The following is a 21,836-nucleotide window of genomic DNA, read 5'->3' as shown; positions in this document are numbered from 1 at the left end:
GAACAGAGAAAGGAGGCAAAGTAAATGAAAAGGAAATACAATATACTAGCGCTATACATTTGGTTTAAATGAATTTGAAAGATACCACTTGAACATTGTATGAAGATACATCACTGTGGCCAGAGGATTATATATCTCTAAGTGCAGATTGTCTCTTTTAAGAGAAAATAATAAAAAATTCAACTGGGCTTTATTTTCTTTTCTTCATAAAATATGAAGACCATCTTTTTTTAATACTTTCAATTTTCTTCCTCTTCTAGTCTGTTGTAAGTAGGCAGTATTCTTGATCTCAGCCATTCAAGATTAGCTTAGGCTTCTTGAATAATGAGAATTCTTCTTTAAGCAATTCTCCTTGATACATTTTTGGTGTCTTTTTATGCCAGGTGGGGGTTTTTCAGTATTTGAAATATGCTGAAACTGTATTTTCATGCATTATAAAATCAAGAGGGTTAAAAATCCCTGCTTTCTTCTCCTGATCTCAATTTCCATTAAAAAAAAAAAAAAAAAAAAAAAAGAAATATTGTGTCCACATAACTTCATGTGTTTGTAGAGGGGCAAGGAAATGCCAGCTGTCATAAATTCTTAGGTTGAAGATCTTCCAAGTGAGCTAGCACTAACTCCCAGGCAGCTGAGTTTTTTTGAAGGACATGTCTTGTAGACCTAATAATTTGGCCTCTAGGTTATTTAAGGTGTTCTTCTCTGGACTCAATTGATTCAGATGTTTTTTGAAATGCAGTGTCAGCAATAAGTCTCATAGCCAGCTGATGAAGGTCTTGCAATGCTAAGGAGAGCAAAAGATTTATTTTATGTGTCATCTGTTAGTAAATCTTTACATAATGGTTGCTTTTCTATGACAGCAAGGAAGAACTTTACTCATGGTCAGCCTGCATCCTGCAGATCCTTTTGTGACAACTGCCGCAGGGCCAGCTGTCTCCCATCTCCTGCTCATCCTCCTAACTTATTTCTTCCCAAGTGAAGTATTTTGCAACAGTATGTCCTTTTTGCATACTGCCTCTTGTTTGTCTTAGCCCATTTCTCTAATTTCCATATCCATCTGTGTATCTAACCATGCTCTCCAATATGCCTGCAGCTCCTTCTAGTTCTGTGCAATCTAAAAACTCAGAGATCAGGTTGCATCACCCACAGCAGAAGCTAGCCTGCGACACGGTCCTCTCTTACTCATGATTTTCAGCGCTTTCTGTTGGCCTCTGCAGGCTCAGGCACTTCTTTCAGGTTGCTGCGGAGCATCGTGATCTGGAGAGGGTGGTTACTGGCCCTGGAAGAGCCTCAAAATGGATGTCTTGATCACAACTCTCCAAATGTGAGCAGTCCCTAAATGAGTACGCTGCAAAAATATTGAATAGTGTCAAAATGTCTTGATGCATATTTCCGATTTGATGAGGAACCAATGATAAATACTCTTTGATATGGTTTCCCTGTCATGCACTGGCATTTTCATGTAGACCGGTCTCCTCATGAATAACGAATATACCATGTGTGGCAGCATGAGGAACCATATGAAAATGGAGATATATCTAATCTCCTTCCTTCTTATTTGTAAGGTATATCATTGTACTGTTGAACAAAAATTAGCTTCATTTGACAATAATTTACGTTGTTTCTCACAAAAGCACATGACCTTGATATCTTTACGTGCTTACAAATAGTGTGTGTGATTCTTTGTTCCTGAGCATTTTTTCCTGTAACTCTAGGTCAGACTGAAAGGTCAGTGGGTCCCCTGTGAAACCTGCTTTTGGCTCGTAAGGATGAGCTTATGCTTGCCTTTTTTCTGTCTTCTGCAACATTAACCACCTGTATTGTTGTGCCTGGATCTATGCTCCTGGCCTCACCAGACTAGCGTGCCAGAAAGATTCCGGTGTCAGTGGCTAAGGCGGCTGGAGGGCAGAGGTTGTGTGGGGCAGGGGGGCAGCATGGGGCAGGATGGTGGCGTTGGGCAGGGGGGCGGCATGGGGCAGGGAGGCGGTGTGGGACAGGGAGGCGGTGTGGGACAGGGAGGCGGCGTGGGACAGGGAGGCGGCGTGGGACAGGGAGGCGGCGTGGGACAGGGAGGCGGTGTGGGGCAGCCCTGTGAAGGGCCGGTGAGCCTGCGGGGACCCAGACCACACAGGTGACCTCTCTGAGGGTGGGTAAGGCTCAGGTTCTCTCCCTGTTTCACACCCAGGCTGCAGCTGCCATGACCACCTCTAGCCACTTTCTCCTACTTACATACCAGAGACACACTTAATGGCCTGTGGGGTTTGTGTCTCAGGAGCATTTGGGTAGCCTGGTCTTTCTGCTTACCAGTGGGTTCTGCTTTGTGTGATACTATTCAGAAATAATCCTTACTCAACCTGCTTTATACCTGATGTAGTCATTTATAGTAGGTGTTCAACAGTACCAGACCTTTTGTTATTTTCCCCTTATTAATGCCCAAAAACTCTCAACAGGGCTTTCTGCTCTGCCTTTCCAGGGTCTGAGACAAGCGTAGGTTCCCTTTGAAATACAAATGCAGGCCTCTCCCTTGCTTATCATTCCCAAACAAGCCCTACCTTTTCTATGGTAGTATTTCAGTTGTGTGAATTCTCAGCAAGTTTCTGTTAGGCCAGTTAAATCTCATCTTTTATTATGCATTAAGACTTCCAGTTCCTCCTGTTTTATTCCTCACAGCTCTTTTATTAGCAGACAGGCTTTTAATACATTTGCCAGACTGAGCTGCTATTTGTTGCTGTCCCTCTGGTGACCTTACAGTGAACCCCGGTATCTCTTTTTCCTCTTTCACAGTTTGTGCTCTTTTTTCCCCTCTTTTCCATCATTTCCCTGCGTTTTGACCATTGTCTGCATTGTTTTAGTCAGGAGGGGACAATTCAGTTCACTTTGTTGTTTTCTGTCTGTCTTCACTAGATGGATAACAGCAGGATAGCAGGGAATCTGTAGTGGAGCCATTATCCTGTGGTCAAAGATGTCCAAGTGCTCTTGGCAGTATCCTCTGCACAGCCTCTGCATCCAGCCCCAACACACCTGTGCACATGTATGCACACACATCCATGTGTGCCCCTCTTCTCTGCCTGGTCTTTTACACTGGTTTGGTAGGATCTAAGGTGATGCTTAGTGAGCCCCTGTGCCCTCTCCCTTAGCTCAATTATTGTCCAGTTTTGTCCCACTTTCCCTAGGAATCCATGGTTTTGTTTCTTTGCATTTCCTGCTCCATTTTTTTGAACAAAGAGAAGTTTCTTGCCTTTCCTGAGAGAGGCCGGAACTATGGGTGAAGGGAGGTCACTAAGGTGCCTAAAGACCCAGAGAGGAGCAGGAGTGCTTCCCACTTGTGCTGGAGGTGCCTGGGCTGCTGATGAATTGAAAGGCAAGCAACAGGCAAGGGAAGAGGCTCAAGACCCTAACAAAGGGAAACAAACTTCTAAATATATTTTTTTGAAACTGTAGGAGAAAAATCCTGCATACCTAATGGCTTAGATGTCTTAAAAGAGGGTTCGTAATTTCCTTGAAAATGTCATGGCCACCTCCTCCTCTTGACTGATTCTTCCTCCTTCCTTTGAAAGACCACACAGTTCAGTGCAGTGTACACATATTTCAGGGCCGCTATGCCACTTACTCACCTAACTGCTAGGACTTTGCTATGTTGAACTGACTACTAAATTGCCCCAGAATAACTGATTAGCCCACACACCTTTTGCTTGCAACAATTCCTACACATTAGCCATGGCTTCCATTAGTACGTACCATCATTTAATGGCATATTCTGCATCTGGTACTGTAACTTATCCAGTTAGTTTCAGACTCTGGTTCAAACTCAGAAAAAGAGATTTGCAGCCTTCCTGTATTCTTAAAGATGTCTAGGTGTAAATGCAAATCAGTGTGGTAAATTTAAGGGTATTAAAATGAAGACATTTTCTTAATTACTTTATAAGGACTTCGTTAAGATACTTAGTAAGACCTCAGAAGTCCATGAACCACAATTTGAAAACTACAGCTTCCGAAAAAATGTATTAGGAATTAATGGTGGATTCACAGTGTTTGTTACCTGCATTGCTGCTAGTAAGTAAGAGGGCGGCATCTACTATCTATTTAAGCAGTTAGCATTAGCAGTAGAGGTTTCAAAAGCAATTTGTTTACTCCACTGATACTGATAGAGAAAGGATTTCAGGAGCTAGATTGTTCTAAATGTTTCATTTCTCTTTCTCCCTTTTCACCATATTGGCATATAGTTTTCGATATGGGGAGGTAACGTGAAATCCAAAGGTTGTGAGAGCCTGAAATGAAGAGAGAGAAAACTACCACTATGATTCTTATAAATGTAGATTACTGTAGCTGTAGTTGAATACTCCGTGATTCTTCATCTTCAGTACTGTATCAGCAAATTATGACCATGGGTTACTATGATATAGTGTCTGCCACTTCTGTAATTATCATGAATGTAATTTTACATGGAAAATACAATTGAAATACGACTGCCTGTCACTGTGTTACCTTCCAGAAAGATCACAGTGCTGATAAAGGTCTGCAGATTACTATAATGCTTTTAGTTCTAAGATACCAAGTTGCCTTGCGAAAAGACTTGACTTCAAAAATATTTGATAGTTCAGTTTCTTGTGAAACTCTGCGTTTCGCATGCACTTTGTAGTACAGAAGTATTACTTTCCAGAAAACACTCCCACGTCTTTGCATAGTTTGGGACTTTATTACAGAGCATTTCCCCTTCCCAGTTAGGAGAATAAGTGTCATCTTACAGCTGTGTATTTTCTGTGGTCATTGCTGTAATGTTCTTAACAGGTTTATTTCTGTTATGCTTCATTGTATAAAAGGTGTCTAGCAAAACAGATCATTTCCTAAGATATCTTTGCTTTCTTAGAGTCATGGAGCATGTGATGTGCAGCCTGGGCTGGTGCATGATTATTTACAGCTAGAAGAGTACAGCTTGGTCCAGTCAGCAGTGCCCTGGACCGCGACTCAGGAAGACCTTGATTTCCTTTTTGGCTCGATTACTTATTTGCTGTGTTTCCCAGTGCAAATAATTTTATCCTCATGCATCTTCACCCTCTATTTCTGACTCGGATGGAGAGTGAAAATGCCCTTAATGTATATGCAGTGTTTAGTACAATAAGGAAAATCTTCTTTAGGTGAGGTGTCCAGATGCTTCTGTAATAAACACTGAATACATGCTAAATACTAAATAATACTTGAAGAAGTAACAAAACATGTTCAGAAACTGGAACATCGTAAAAGATATATTTGGGCAAACACCTGTCAGGAAAATTTTCATAATGATCCCACTACCTGTCATTTCCTGGTCCTGAATTTATTCCTGCATTATTTATTTCTAGAGTTTCCAGAACGTTTTGTGTAAGACAAAAGCTTCTATTTTACCTCATACGTTCCTCTGACTTTGGTAACTCTAACAACATTGTAACTTATTATTACTGCAAGAGTTATAATATCTTTTGTTGTAGAGAGCTGGCACGGTGGCAGTTCAGGCAGGAAGAGCAAGTCGCTTAGAAAAGAGAGAGCTCCCTTTCACAGTTGCCACGGTAATTGTCAGCTATGATGAAGTCCAAGCACTGATGATTTTAGATTTAGAGTGTTTTTTAACGCAGAAGATAGTCATACGAAGGAAAAAAGCTCTTTTCAGAATCTGTCTTTATTGCTTTATATCCATGTCAACCTTCATTTTCTGGGTTTTGTGCAAATTTGATTAGTTTTCAGATATTTTAAAGCAAGCATAAGCAGCTAATGCAGGGAGGCTGCAGAAAGGGAGCACTGGGATTTCAGGGGAGACCTTGTCTCTGTTCAGTGCAACACAGAAAACAGGCTGGCTTTCCCTGGTCCCAACTGGATTATGGAGAAAGGAAGCTTCTTGCTGCTCCTTTCCAGAAACTGCTCCTGTTCCAGGGGAAGTAAGCAGGAGATTTACAATTGGCATTGTACCTTTTGCAGTGTGCAAACCAAGAATTTACTAGGAATGGGTTTAAGCCCTTCTGGCAGGGAAATAAGGTACTTAAAGTATAAGTTGCCGACTTCATCCGTCTTTCACCATTTGTGCTTGAGGGGAGGGACTGTTTTCCTACCAGTGGAGTTTTTAGCTACAGTTACTGCACCTTCACAGTTGCAACAAAACTCACTCCTTTTTTGTGGTAAGGCATTCAGTGTGGAAAGGGTATGTATATGTTTTCTCTCTTTTCACCCTCTGATATAAAATACTACTGCAAAAAATATTCCAAACTTTTCCAAAGGACTTTTGCTGCAGAAAGCACTAGTACAAAGAGTTCTTTGTTTGACAGGAGTATCCAAACCTGTGGTAAACTCTTGCTCATTTTTCCCCCCTCCCCAGACAGGTGCCATGAAGCTCTTTGACATTTGTAGAGCAGATGGGATGCCATTTTACTGTTGTATCTAAATGACAGAACCTTACTAACTCTCTCCATGCACCCTGCCTCAGAAAATGTGGACTGGTGGAGTCTCAGAGAGCGCTTTTTCCTCACCAGCAGCTTAACTCACTCACTGCTGGGTGAATAACTTGAGAGAGATAACTTGCTAACTGGCCTATGAAGCCTCTTCGAAATTCATAACCCAGGGAAATTATTTCTTGCTGATGAATTTGCCATTTTGGCTGTTTTTTCACTTGCTGTTGACTTGGCTACCATACATTGTATTACGTATATCTGCAGCCACAGATGTTATCATGGGCATATATTTTAGTGTAAAGAGCAGTGTTGTCTGCCTATGCAGTCACATAATGACATATGTAATTGAATATGTGTAGAACACATGAAGATGTCTGTGAAATACTATTTCTGGGATGCATGAATGTCTCTCCACGCCTCCTCCCTTTTTCAGGCTCCCAAAGGAGGGGTTTTGTGAATGTCCAGTTTTGGGATTTCAGACATGGTGAGGGTCTGATTTCCAAAAGGCTGGTGCCTATGAAGGTCTCAGAGAAGAATGTAACTGTCCCAATGATTTCTGCTAATCTTGCCATGCCACCATCATACTAAGTTCTTGCACATACATCTGTCACATATGAAAAACACAGAATAACTGTTTTGAGTGTAACTTCTGCTAAAGGCTGTACAATCCTTGTCGGGTCTGATTTACACAAGAAAGCTACATATGCAATGTGCTTCATCATTTGAATCCCAATAGACACGTATGTTTCCCCAGAAATTACTTCTTTGAAGAAAGCTGGCAATGATCTCACTTTTTGAAAGGTAGCTAGACTGTATTTTATGGTGAATGCCATTGGATATGACCAAGAAGGGCAGGAATACCCAAACAAATATTTAATGCATTTCATTTGGGGTATAAATGATCTAACAAACCCCTTGCCCTCGAGCAGCTGTAATTGTTAGGATTATTCTTATGAAGTGGATGGAGTTTGAGATTCTTGGCTCCCTTGTGCAGCAGCCTGTCCCTCTGGCAACTGTCATCCTCAGTTGTATCAGTTACATGCTGCCACAGCCACTCAAACATCTTGTACAAATGTTAATATTAAAAGCAGGCCAGGTGGTAGGAAACTCTGGGATAGAACTTCAGGTCACTACCAAAATCACAGGATTTACAAATAACCTGTGCAAAAATTCTCCCGTTCTCCAGGTTTCAATAGTGGTTTCTGTGGCACTGGCATACAAAGCATTTAAATGCCCTTTGTGGTGTCCTTGGTACCTGCAAGCTCTAATTCTAACTTGTGGCATTGTATGTTGCCCTTTTGGCATGAATTCCATTCAGATATCCTTTTTGAATAAATACTGACTGCTGTACGGAGGACTTTGACAGTCTGGTTTTAAAGAATTAAAACACAAAAAAGTATTAAAAAAAAATACTGGAAAGATTTTTAAGACATTATTTAGCCAACCCCAAGCCCCAGTGCAGAATCATTTGTACCAAAATAATTGGATATTGGGAAGCTTTCAAGAACAGGTTAGACAGTGATGAAGGCACTACACTGACTGCAGGCAATCAATTCCACCGCTTTTATGAACCTTGCAGTTAGAAAGCTTTTTCTAGTGTTTAACCCCAAATCACCCCTGCTGCAATTAAACCTGTTCATTCTTGCCCTATCCCCAGAAGATAAAGAATTTTATTTTTCTTAGTGAAGAAAAGCTTTTACATATTTTAAAATTCTTATCCTATTCTCTGGCAATCTTCTTTTGTCTTAGATAATGCATCGTCACACTTTCAATCTCTGCACATAAACATCTCATTCGTGTAGTTGCCTGCTACATTTCTTCCCATTAGTCAATGTCTGTCTTGAGATCTAGGGCATGTTGGTAAGCAGTGTATAGATTACTACATCTTGCATGTGGTTGTGTATCCTACTGGTTGTACTGGGTATGTCCTACTATGAAACTTGCTGCTCTGCACTAAGATGACTTGTTTGATTCATGTTCAGTAGTTATTTTCAAGCTCTCTGAGCTTTCTGTCATCTGTAAATTCAGTGCGCTTATTCTCTATTCCACCAGCGAAACTGTTAATTAAAATATTGAACAGATCCCTGCAAAACTCCACTCAATATATTCTTTCATTTTGGCCGCCAACCACTGAAAACTAATCTCTGAAAGTGTTTTTTTCAACCAGTTGTGTACCACTTTATAATGGTATCAGCTGACTGTGTTGAATAAGGTGGAAACCTTATTAAATTCAGTATGTATTCCATCTGCTGCTACTTCTTATCCAGTAGCAATTATCCTCCAAGGAAGGAAATTAGATTGATTTGACACAATTGGTTCTTGAAAAATCTATTTGGCTGTTTTAAACTCTTACAGGATGATAGGGTGGAAAAATAAATGTTATATACTTTCTGTGTATCTTTCCAGCCCCATGCTCGCACTCCCTTAGCCTTCTTGAACTCTCCTCTCTACAAGTCCTCATTTGTAATTACCATGGTGCAGGAGTGAGAACAAGGGATGGAGGCAGCTGTTATTATTACTGCCAAAACCTTTGTATCTTAAAGCCAAGCCTGGGCATTCTTGGATGAACTTGTTTGAAACTACCAGGCACACTAAGTAGCCTCTAATACTGTTTAGCCCTTTGACACTGACATGAATTGTCTGTCATATGGGGAGCCTGTTACAGTCATTTCTCATACATCCATATAAAATCAATTCAGCTATTTAACCTCTTTTACCTAAATATATATATACACACACACTCCTTCGGGAAATAGCTAAAATATTTTAAATTTTTTTATCCCTTGCCAAAACCTTTGGCTGCATTTGAACTTGTTAGAGACCAGGATAATATCGTGCATGTTTGGGGGTGCCATGAACAGCTAGGTCCTGTGAGTTCCTTTCTGGTTGCAGATAAACATGAGCATTAGCTGGACAAGTACAGGCAATAGAAGGCATAAGTTTAACTCGTGTTTGATACACTGAAAGCTGCTTTAAGTAACTACCCAAGAGAACAATTGTATTTCCTTTCTAACATTAGAAGTGCATGTCTGTTAGTATCATGTTACCTGGAAAATGCTAAGAGATAAAAGGGTATCACGACATTTGGAGTATGCTTTTAGGAGGTAAGGAATCTGTCTTTCTGACAAGTCAAAACACAGTCTTTTCTTAGCTCTGTCTGCTCATTCTGTTCACATATACAAATATAATACTTACCAAATTATAATAAACAATAAATATAATAATTATATTTATCTCCAGGAGTTTTGAATTTTATAAAAACTGAAAGCTGGTGAGTAATGAAAATCATCTAATTGAGGCCTAATACCTTTCTGGCATCTTACCGCATGCTTATGTATTCCCTAAATGCCACATGTGTAACCATGAGGAACCTAAGGGCCACATAGGCTTTTCACACTTAGGCAATTGCCCAGATAGCATACCCCTTAGAATTATCCATTAAAAACACGCAAAAATAATTCATGTAGCTGCAAGCCACATGAAATGAAGCCATGGATTGTATCTAGCCCAGAGCCTTGTGGGCTCACCACTTACCCCTGCTGCTGCCTCCTCAGTGGTGGAGATGGCAGATGATATAAAGTGATTCCGGAAGGTCACCTGCCTTGCCCCCAAGATACAGAGTTACTGCTGCTATTTATCATATTCCCCTCATATTTTTGCATATAAATATAGCAAATCTATTTCGTTCCTTTTAGTCCACTTTCACATATTTTGTCCTCAGTGACATAGTGATGACTTCTGAAATGACCAGAGCCTCATTTGTATACACAAATAATGTCATCGTTTTAGGAGCCAATATTTCAGGGCTTAAAAACACATCCATTTATCTCATTGCCCTGAGTTACACCCTCTTGAGCTTTCTTCAGCAATCTGACTTTCCCCTTGGTGTTTACACACCCTTCATGCTTTCAGATAATCACTGCATCCTTTCCAGTCCCTTTAACCTTCATCTAGCTAAGCAACAGTTGTTTGTTTAAATTTGTTCTCATAAATCACATCTTCCCACAGAAGTCAAAAGGAATGGCTGATGTACTTCTGGGATCAAGTGCATGAGTAACTTTCAAAAACCCAGATCTCAATTACTTTTTATTAGGCATATGTTGCTACAGGATACACTTGTACTGAAGAAGTGTATTTGGCCATTTTCAAAATTGCCTAATTATTAAATCCTTGCAAATGAAGACTCTTTTTTTCTAAGAACTAGACATACCAGCCTACTCTACATATACTTAAACAAGATGACTTCCTTGTAAAACTTCACCAACATGGAGCCAACGCAGTTAGCTCATTGCCCTTGGGGGCTGTTGTATCATCATTGATGCAGTTGGTTGAGTTGTGGAGGGTAAATTCTTCCCACTCACGCCACCACAGTCACAATAATCCTTCTGTTCACTAACTTCCCAAAATATTTATTGAGAGAATAGCTTGCAGGTATGTTTTCAGCAATGCTTAAGCCTGTTTTCACTTGTCTCTCTTGCTTGCCTTTTTCTTTTTTTTTTTTCTTTAATAAATTACATTTTGGGAGTAGGTTGGCCAGTGCTTAAAAGCTGGAGTTTCAGACAGACAGCTTCTCCTCACTTTAATTACTTTGACAGGCACTTCTGCTTTCCAGCTGAGTTTGCCCTAACTGGAAGCAGCTGCTCTTTGGAATTACTCCCCCTCCTCACTGTGTTACAGAAGTAGTGTCTAGTGCCCCTTTAATGAATTTATGGACGTAAAATGCACAGTTCCAGGTCTTCAGGTGCGCCTGGCTGCAAAGCAATGTTTCTCTTCTTTCTCTATTACTTAATGAAGTTTTATGAAGTGAAACATGTCATTAGCAATATAGGGAGAATGAAATGTACAGATTGGATATGATTCTCCACTTCCTTGTTAACTCTTGTAAGTGTAGAGCAGGCTTTAATATATTTTCCCATGCCAATTTGAAACTGATTTGAGAAAATCTTGAATGATTGTACAGCTTGCAGGGTAGTAGTGAAGAGTAAGGTTTCTCCAGAAGAGCACAGGCTCTGTGAATCAAGCTCATGCCTGTGTTTACAGCCACAGCTGAAATGAACACTTGTCATCTTGACTACATTGCCCCCATCTTGCGAATGCTCCTGACTTCATCACAAGCTTGATGATTTATTTAACATCCTGCCACCTGGAGCCAAGTGATGTAAAAAATCTCAATTTGCTGCTGTTTTTTTAATAGTGGAAATGTAAATTCTGGCTTTTATTTTCCAATGGAAGTATGAAAATGTGACCTAAGTGCACCCTGATGACTCAGACAATTGAAGATGAAGCACTCCAAAAGTCTTGCTTTAAAAATTCCATTATATTTAAATGCAAGTGTAATTTTCAGGTGCCTGACATCTGTGAGTTTTGAACACTTATCATTACAGCAGAAATTGCAACACCACGTGTAACACAACTGCTTGCCTACTGCTTGCTAGTCAACTGCTGTTTGTTTTTCCATAAATTATATCTTAATGTACGTGTCTGGGCTCGCTGGGTGGTGCACGGGTCAGCTAACCCAGGGGCACAACTCTGAGAGGGGGTAGGACATGTGTTTTGGTTCGATCTGGTACTCCAGGGAGTGAGCAGGAAGTGTTTAAAAGGAAGGTAGGGCAGCTGTTTAGAAAGTAAGAGAAGGCTGGGTGCTCTGTATCCATCAGAGCCTGCTGATGAAAGCTGTTTCCAGGGATGGAGGCGAGAGGAGAAGCTCTGGCAACAGAGCAGGAGTCATCCCAGTAGAAACTGATCTGAAAGAAGAGGTTGAAGCCAGTAATTTTTTTTCAAGTGGTTGCAGTAGGGAAAATTGACCCTGGGCTGACATGATCTGCAAGCAAACATCAAATAACCACATCTGATCTATTACCGTCACCTGTGGCTAGCTGAGATCATCAGGCAGGATTCTTTGCTTGGCTTCTGCATTAAGCAGACCCACCTACTCCTTCACTAATAATACAACTATGTGATCTGGGACACAGGCTTAAGAAGTGCAGGGTCTGAGCTTGGTACTGAATCCTTGTGGGACTGAAAGTTAGGCTTTGGTAGGGTCTGTTTGTTGCTTGTTCAGAAGGGTGGTGTATTAACTTTTAAAGAAACAGTTGAGGAAATAATCTGTGTTCTGGTATGTTTTTGGACAATATTTAATTGGCAAATTGGGGAGCGAGTGTTAGGTGGAGTGTGGAGGAAATGGCTTTTGGGTGGAAGTGGTCTGTTCTGGAAGAGAAGCTAAGCAATTCTTCCTTTCTTGTTTTCTTGCAAGTCTCTACCACTGGCATGTTTGCGTCATGTATTTTGCTGTATGTAATATTTTGCTAAGGGCAGCTCTGTATAATTTCTTATCTCTTTGTTGATAGCAAGCAGATGACTTTTTTTAAGATCTGCATTTCCATTGCTTTTGCAGTCACAATTAATGAAAGATCTTGGGTTTCTTTTCCCAGAAAGTGTTAGTTTTAGGAAAGTTATTTTCCCTTTCAAAGGGAGACGCAATAAACATCTTTTTCTGAGGTATATCCATTCTTACTTCAAAAATCTGAGCTGGTCACAAAGTGAGTAGTAATAACAGTCAGTCACACTCACAACAGTGTGAGCTTGGCCACCTCTCTTGGTGCTCCTCCCACCTTACTATAGTCAACTTAGTATGACATTTATGTCAGCGCTGAGCATCTCTGAAATACACAGCTATCACACGCTACTAAGTTGTACCTTATTTTTGGGTGGTTTTATGATGTGCTTTGGGATGAGATCATCAGACTCCTTTTCATTAGTAATTTACTAGGACTTTCAACAAAGGAATCAAAGGACGCCGCACTTGGGAAAAGGAGAGGGTGAAGTCCTATTCCCAGTTCTGAGGCTTGCTTTTTGCCTTTTCACTTCCCCAGTTCTAGAATTATTTGGGATAAGAGCAGCTAAAAGACACTGAGCTAAATAGTTCTGTCTCTGTGGATTTTGTAAGTCTCTTACAAAAAAGATTTGTATGCATCCTTTCTAGCAGATGCTTACAAAAAAAAAAAATAGAAAATTGACCGAGCTGTGAGTGACAGTGTAGAGGCTGCCCCTAGACATCCCAAAGGATGCTGAACTGTCTGAAAAATTAAGGCTTATAAAACTTTTTATGAGTTTTGTGTGCTGCAGAAAACGAATAGAAAATGAATGCTAACTAAACGCTGACAGGAGCAAAGTATCACAGCTGGCTTTGCTGTGCAGCTAGAGAAGAGGGGATGCTGAGTTTGGGTGAAGGAGGCAGAAGTAAGTAAGGTGAAGAGGGTTTGTAAAATGTGGAAACTGTCTGGACAGTGCCTGATGTTGTGGGAGACACGGATTTCTGATCTGCGAGTGGTTTTGGAGTGGCATGCTGTGCACCCAAGCAGGATCGTGGCTGTGGTGTCCCTAGGGATGTGTGGTCCTCACCAGTCACACTCTGGCTGCCGGAGCCCCTCCGCTGGCTGAGCTAGTGCTGCTGTCTCCCAGTTAAGAAACCCGGTGCTGCGCTCCACGGTGGGGAGGGGAACTGGGCAGGATATTAGAGGCCTTTGTGGAGCACATCTGTGGGCAGGAAGGGAGGATACAAATCTTTCCTTTCTCCTTATGAGTCAAAATGTCTCCTTCCAGAAGAGCTGTGACACTCAGTGTGTTTAGATTTCTTTCCCTTATATGATTTGTCATGCAAAATCACAGTCACCAATTTCAACTGAAGCCTGCTTAGCAGTATTTGTATGTCTACTGATCGTGGTGCTAGCCCAAAGTATTTAGACTACTGGAATGATTTTCCTGGGCATGTGTATCTCACTCCTTATCCTTTAATCTAGTAGCATAATGATATCTAGCAGAATGATGGATCGGGTGTAATGCGGAGAGCTCAGACTTTTATCAGAATAAAGCAATTCATTGTTCCTAACTGTTTTCTCCTGATAGAATTAAACAGACTTAACTCCATCTGGTTCGTGTTGGGCATATTAGTGTACTGCTGTGATGTGATACCCTAGTCACAAGGCTGGCAATAAGACTGGGAGCTGACAGCTAAGCCTCTAAAAGAATAAATAATGATTTCTGACTGTACAGCAAAGAGTGTATGGTCTAAATACTGTCTATTTTAAAACCAGTGGATAAGTATTGTTTGCACTGCTTTCAAAATCAGGAATACCTTCTGTAGTTATCTATGTGGCAGAGGGTACCAAAATGAGAACATTTTAGGAACATGTAGCACTTTGATGTGCAAATGCACATGATAGAGCCAGTGCTCTCTTATAGTTTATGCTTGTATGTACTAATAGTGTCTGAGAAGGAGCATCAGCCTATTTGGCAGAAAGAGCTGATGTTCCCCATCCTGCCCCACACTAGAGGCTTTCTGGAGCAATCACTGGCATTTCTGCTTTCTGCTGGAGAGCAGCTACTAGCTCCTTTGGCTGATATGGGTGATGCAGAGGTTCCCACTCTGAGGGACCCCGCTACCAGAAATAATAATTGTACTTAAATAATTCTTAAGGAAAACACTTTAAAAATGAAGTAACACATGAGATTTAAAAGACATTATGTTTTAGAAGGACTTTTTTTAAAAAAAAAAAAAGGTAGTGAGGACAATGATCCAAGGTGGATCGTGACAAGTTGATGGGGTGGAGCTTGCAGCTGGGAAGGATTGCAGTTCCAATCAAGGGCTGTGATGTGAAACTGCGTATTTCAGTTTGATGACCCCCACCAAGGGGAAGGAGGGAGAGAGCTGAAAGGAGATACAATCACTGCTAATAGTGTGTTACATTGTTATTTGCTTGTGCTAAGAGTTTTAGAGCTTTTGTGGGTCCCTTGTTGGGGCTAACTGGAATTTTTATTTCTCCCTTCCCCTGCACCCTCGGTGCATACAATGGCTTGCTTATTTATTTCTCTGAAGCTTTGATGTTCCGATTTAGACTTGATATACTGGGCAGGGTGCTTGTTAGCGATGTTGAGAAACCTCATGCGTTTTGTTCATGCATGCAGAGTTAATTGCTAGGCCTCTGAGCAGGAAGCCATTTCCCTCAGGTCATCTATCAGGAACCCATGATGTTTGGTGTCCATTACACCGTGGGACATGATCCACTTTCTAAGGCAACCCGATCTCTCCTAGTCTCGTGCAAGTAGTTTAAAACTGATATCAAAGTGCTCGGTGGTGTTTGTGGTATAGATTTCTTGGATTAAATGCCTTTTAAAAGGTTGCCAGCCATTGTGATAGCCTGTTTCTGATGGTGCATGTCATCTTTTCCATTTATTCTGGTGCATATTTCAATTTTTTGCTATTAAATGCTTTGTCAAAATTATCATATCACTTTTGTGTGACACTGTGGTGAGATGATACATGCTACTTTGGGACAGAAAGATTGTCATCTTTTATCTTAATGATCATAGGTTTGCATTTCAGGTTTGTGTTTTTCACAGAGAAAGAGTTTGGCCTGGTGAAGGCAATCTCCCTAAACCCTCAGTAAAGAGAGGAGGATGAGGTTTTCTATGGCCACCTTAACCTGGAGCTGGGATCCTGCTCAGAGTATCCCTCTAGAAAAAAAGCCTGTCTGTCTCAAATACAGAAGAGTACTTTCCAGGTTGGTTAATCTTGCTTGATGTGTAGATGTGGGAAACTTACTAACTGCACGCCCACGTGTAGCTGATGGTGTGATAGGAAGATACACTCACATGCATCTGGCATCTGAGCGAAACTAGATTCACCACATGTGTTGATCATTTCCATCCCCTGTGTAGGGATTTGCAGGAGAACAACCACCACAGGGAGCTTTGTAGCTGCTTTGTGGTGGGACTTTCCGTCCAGAGTGTACTGAGAGGTGTACGCGAGAGCAGCTGTGAGCCCATGCACTGTGGGTGCGAGACACCAGGGAATTGTGTCAGGATTGCTTCCCTGCTGCCTAGTGCTGCCCTGCAGTGCGCAGTGACCATTTTCCAAGTTTTCCAAATGTTAAGTGTTTGGTCAGACCCTCCTGTGAGATGTCCCAAAAATTTTAGAAAATTGACCAGATCTGTTTCTTCCTAGTAGCATACAGAGGTCCAGCACAACGTGCTTCTAGATCATGGTCTCTTGAGTTATGGTCTAGACAGCTACAGAAAAAAATTCAAACAAACTGTTTTCTAACTTGCTAAATTTCAATTACTTTTAATTCTGTAGTAGCAGTTGTACCCAAACCAAATACTGCAGTCATAACTTCAAAACTGTTCTTGTTTTGAACATCTACTTGTTCTAAAACTTCCCTACTCCTGTTGCAGCTGGCTTTTGTGAAATGCTCTTGCGATTTATTACTGCAGGACATTGGCATCATTAAAATAGAGGAACTGCTGTGATATCTGGGAGCTGGGTCTATTTCAGAGAAAGAGAGCAGGGACTATTTTAGCATATCATTGAATGTCTTGAAAATAGCATCTTGTGAATGTCTGAAGATGAATAGATACTGTAATTTCAAGACCATAGAAGATGATAGCTATTGTAAACTGCCATGGATTTGTTGCAATTCTCTCATGTCAATTTGTTTCTTAAAGCAACTGCTCCTGGAGTCAATGACTTTGCAAGGTTTTGTGGGTTTTTTTTCCTAACCTCCCCTTTTTAAAGTCAAAGGCTTTGTGTTTCAGATTAAATTTAAAGTCAGCTGGCTGAGGGGAAGGCTGCCACAGCCATGCATCACGCTCCTCTGAAAGTTGCTGCCCCATAAAAAGGATGACATCATGACTCAGGAAGCAGCTTTTGGACCACCACAATTTATAATCTAGCTTCTGTTACCTGTTGAAAAGTGCAGATATTCAGGACCTGCTTCTCCAAGTAGTGTAGTCATCGTTGCACAGGGGCAATGACCTCCATCGGCAGGGAGGGGCAGGGCAAGTGGGAGTGCTGCCCATTGCACCTATTTGATCTTAATCTACTGCTGCCCGAGTCAGAACAATGAGGGGGGGGTTAGAATTTGTGCTGCAGAGTCGTCGAGGTTTTTTTAAAGATACGCCTCCAAACTACAAAAAAGACAATGTACAGAAGACTGTGGACAAGAAGAGCCCAGAATACTTAAATCACGAGATCAACAGTGTGCCTTGTTCAGATATTTTGAAAGTAGGTTGACATTGCTGTCCTAAGTGGTGCAATGTGGATTTCAGAGGGTCACTGAGTAAATTACCCCCGACTAATTAAACCAGTTTTGAGTTACGCAAGCTGTCGCGGAGTACCAGAAGACTTCACTGGCACACCTTTATCCTCATACTTCATAGGCTTATAGTCGCGTACAATTTAAAAGTAAATTAGTAAAGATTTTCTACCTGGTTTGGGCCTTTCATAATTTCTCATCACTCGTTAATAATTGTGATGCATTATATAGTGTGTATCCTACATGTGCATTCTAAAGAAGGGCCAGTAGAAACTGTGTATATTTCCACACCATCAGTGTTTTCTTTGCCACATTCCCACAGCATGATTCTCTTTAGTTTTTCCATCTGTGTCCCCCACCTCCTTTTCTCTGTTCTGCTTGTGCTATTCGCAAGAGCTGCAGTAACCCAGTGCTTAGAAAGGTCTCATCCATTTCTTTGCATACCAGTTGCTGAGAAAGGAAGCATTTTCAGCATCTTTTCTCTCTGGTGCTAGCCTACAAAGTAAAATAACCAATCTTGGGACAATCTCCTGCTTTGAGGACAGAGAGCATTGCTAGGAACATGGAGAGAAGATGAGGAGCGCAGTCACCCCGCTTCTGCTCTATGATTTCTACAGAAACTATTTTTAGCCCAGTTAGCAAATGGTTATCATTTGTTGCTCCAGCCCTCCCAGGCTGCTGGTGCCATGCAATCAGTTGGAGTCTGGTCAGCTGTGGGGAGTCGGGAGCCCCTGAGGCTGAACAGGGGGGACAGCGGGGGTGGTGGAGCACAGGTGCCTGGCCCTGGCTTGTGTTTGGGTGGTGCGAGGCACATAACACCCAGCCTGGCAGCAAGGGGGGCTGGTGGGGTGCTGGACAAGCTACTGCCGCTCCAAGATGTCAGCTCTTAAAATGATTGGCCAGTGCATGACAGCTGCATATTGTTAAATACATCACTTCTTACCCCCACCCTGTGCAGACAGGTGCTTCTGAGAAACAACACCTTCAAACAGCAGCTTTTCAAGATGCAGCTAACGCTTCAGAGCTCAGGGATGAGCACCAGGAGCGAAGGACTTTCTTGCTGCCGCGTCCAGCAGCAGCGAGGTGGAGGGCAGGCCTTTGGGTGCCTCCTGCACCAAAGTGGATGAAGGACATCCACTGCTCGGCTGCTGTTACTTGAAGTACCTTCCCCGACAGGCGTGCCCGTGTGTGCGGGCACCTTTGTTTCCCATAAGGATGCAGGAGCACCCCTACTGCTGCCTGTAATTAGTGATTATTTAATTTCATGGGGTGGGGGGCTTGTAATGGGAATCGGGAGGCATAGATGGGGGCAGCGCTTCCCGAGGAGAGCTCTGCCTTTTGTGGGGTGGCCGGTGGCAGATATCCCCTCGGGAGAGCGGTGCGGTCCCGGTACTTGCACCAGGAACAGAACCTGCCGGGCGCCTCTCCCCGCGCCGCCCGTGTCGGGGGGCGGCGCAGGCCGTACCCCGGGCAACCTGCCCGCGGCGTTAAGGAGCCGCCGTCGCCTTTGCCGCCGGAGCTCCCGGCCCCCACGTGAGGCGGGGGCAGCCCGGTCAGCAGCGACCCGTCCCGCGGCGCCGGGTGTCGGGGCGGGGGAGGCGACCGGGACCCCGCCGGGGCGGTGCCGGGGCCCTTTGTTGCCGCCCCGGGGCGGCCACGTGCGCCGGGCGAGTCCACGGGCAGGCGGGGGGCGCGGGGCAGGCCGGCGGCGGGGGGGAGGGGCTTTGCCGCCAGCCGGGTGGGCTCCCCCGCCGCGCCGCAGTGGCACCGCCGGCCGCGCCGTCGCCGGGCCGAAAGTTTGCGGGGCGGCGGCGGGACGGCCCGCGGTGTCCCGGGGCGGGCCGGGGCAGGGGAGGCATGGCGCGGCGGGGCGGGCCGGCGGCGGCGGGCAGCCGTCGGTGAGCCGGAGGCCGGGCCGGGGCATGGAGGGCGAGCGGGCGGCCGGCCCCGCCGCCCCGGCGGAGAGCGGCACGTCGGAGGTGTTCGCCCAGCTGTGGGCTGACGTGATGGGCATCCTGGTGAGTGGGGCCGGGAGCCTGGGGGGGACCCGCCGTGGGACGGGGCGGGCTGCGGAGCGCTGCGTCCCCCCGGCGCGGGGGCTGCGGGCGGCAGAGCCCTCGCCGCGTCCCCCCGGCACCTGCCGCGGAGTGCGGCCGAGTGGGGGAGCGCCTTGGCCGCGCGGGCCCCGCACCCCAGGGACGGGAATTCCACGGGCAGACCCCCGTGTGGTACCAGTGGCCGCTTCGTCGCGGTTTTGGAGTAAAAGTTTCCTCGGCTGTCACTGCCGGGCCGGGGCGGAGCGGCCCCTGCGCCCCTTGGCGCGCCCGGGAGTGCCGGCGGAGGCTGGTCAGCGGGCGCTTTGTTCCCCGGCGCTCCGACCCGGGGGGGTCGGTGAAATTCGGGCGAGGGGTTGGTTTGTCGCCGCCTTTGCGTTCCACGCGCGTGTTGCGGCGTCCCCGCGGCGGGCGCGGGCGGGGGCTTGCGCGTGGGGGGCGCCGTCTGCGCGCGGGGCCCCGGGGGCCGCCCGTCCCGCGGCTGCACCGGGGGCTGCTGCGCCCCGTCGGGATTTTGGGAAGCGAGTTGTTGGGTTACCGGCGGCGGAGCCGCTGCGCCGGTGATCGGCCGAGGGGGGACTAATCCTCGTAGTTCGCTGGGCACAAACAAAAGAGATGGCCCCGGTAACGGGGGCACGGAGAGTTGGGTTCGGTGGGCACGTAGCGTGCCGGCAGGGCGGGCTGGGTGGCAAGCAGTGAAAATACAGGAAGAGTCAACTCTTTATTTCTACTTGCAACGAGAGAATAATATTTACTTTAGGTGCAAGATGATAATTACCGCGGAGGACTGCCACTCAGCAAAAAAACAAATACTGATGTTACATACCTACCGCAGCTGGCGGTTTTCCAGTGGGACAGGAATGTGGTGATCAACAGCAGCGTGCCTGTGTGTTCATTTTAAAAGCAAATGAATAGGCTTGATGCACAATAATTTTTGTTAACATTTGACCGGCAAACATTGAAGAATATTATGAGAAATACTTTTTTGAAAACTGCTGTGAAATGTAATGAATGGTAAATCCTTGGGATCTAATTCAGAAGGGTTATAGAATTGAACAGAGAATGTAATTAGCATTTTACGCTGCAGTTTTTTCTTTTTTCCTTTTCACATGGACGTTATTGTTAATATTTAAAATAACATTAAAAGCCCGCCTCGTGCCTTTTCTTCATAGAAATTCTCTGTTGACATGGCATTCAGCTTAATAGCACCCGGCTGCGTACACTCTTTCACTGTTCATGATTTTAATCTAAGAATGCAAGCGGAGTCAGTTCTGCCAGTTTGTAGGGAGCACACACTTGGTACTTTATGAACAGTCTCTTTCTTTTTCTGGCAGGTTTCAGTGCTGCATTTAGTAAAAGCAAAGTGCTATTGGATGCCTGGGAAGGAGTGTTTGAGGAGGCCAAACCAACAGCCTAGCATGCTGGAGCTCAGTGCAGAAAAAGATCTGATTCTTACACAACTAATACTTTGAATAGGTTTCTTCTGGCTGTATGAGCTAGTTTCCCATCCTGGGAAAATGGATGGAATTTGTTTTCTAATAAAGCAAAGCTAAAGTCATTTGTCTTAGAGTTGGTCTGCTTTACAGGAAGGAATCATCTTGTAACTATGAAGTTGCCAGTTTATAATGGTTGCAAACATCAGGCAGCACTTTTACCTTTTCTTACTGCAGTGTTTTGTGTTGCAACACAGTTACAAATATGAAAAGATAACCCTTATGTTGGGTCTCAAGTAGTAACTTACCTGGGGGAAGGCAGAAGTTCTCACTGCAAGCTGTTAGCTTTCTTCAGATTTAGGTTTTTAAAGAGTTTGTAGTCTTTGTGGCTGCAGAATATGTCTCAGCGTGAACCGTGTATAAACTTAGTGCTCTGTCCTTGTCTGAAGGTGAGGAAGAGGTAGCTCCAGTGCCTTTTTCACTGCTTGTCTTTGTGGTACACAGAGCTTTGTCCCTTTCAAATGTGTGCTGTGAAAGGCAAATGGTGAACTGGATTTGTGGCTTCCAAATGGAAGTTTGTAGAGGTTGGTCTTGGTTCGTGGGACCATAACAGAGGCCTGCATAGCTGGCTTGCTGCTTTCATGTTGTCAAGTGAGAGTATGGGTCTTAAATTCCTGGAACTTGCAATAATTCATGATCCAAAATGTCTAGGGAGCGCAGTGGTGGATGCTGTAGTTATTCACTGGGAACGGCTCTATGAACCAAGAAGATGGTGCAGTGGCGGGCTCGCTAGGTTGGTCCTGCAATAGCTTGAAAGCTACCAAAGGAATGCGCTAGCAGAGG

General features: G+C 44.0%; 1 protein-coding gene across 7 annotated transcripts in view; it reads left to right on the top strand.

Annotated features, from left to right (window-relative positions):
- LOC119149818 (SAM and SH3 domain-containing protein 1-like) overlaps window positions 1–21,836 on the top strand; it is a 570,327-nt gene that overhangs the window by 424,275 nt on the left and 124,216 nt on the right. The window contains exon 1 of one of the 7 annotated variants that reach the window (XM_037391575.1): window positions 19,374–19,524. The exons of the other annotated variants lie outside the window; for them this stretch is intronic. Coding sequence (XP_037247472.1) covers window positions 19,429–19,524 — 96 coding nt within the window. The 5' untranslated portion in view covers window positions 19,374–19,428. Of the gene's footprint in view, window positions 1–19,373; window positions 19,525–21,836 lie in introns of those variants that run through there. 7 annotated transcript variants of the gene reach the window in all.

Source organism: Falco rusticolus, chromosome 6, assembly GCF_015220075.1.
Source record: "Falco rusticolus isolate bFalRus1 chromosome 6, bFalRus1.pri, whole genome shotgun sequence".
NCBI lineage: Eukaryota > Metazoa > Chordata > Aves > Falconiformes > Falconidae > Falco > Falco rusticolus.
This window is presented reverse-complemented; position numbering and strand designations above follow the sequence as displayed.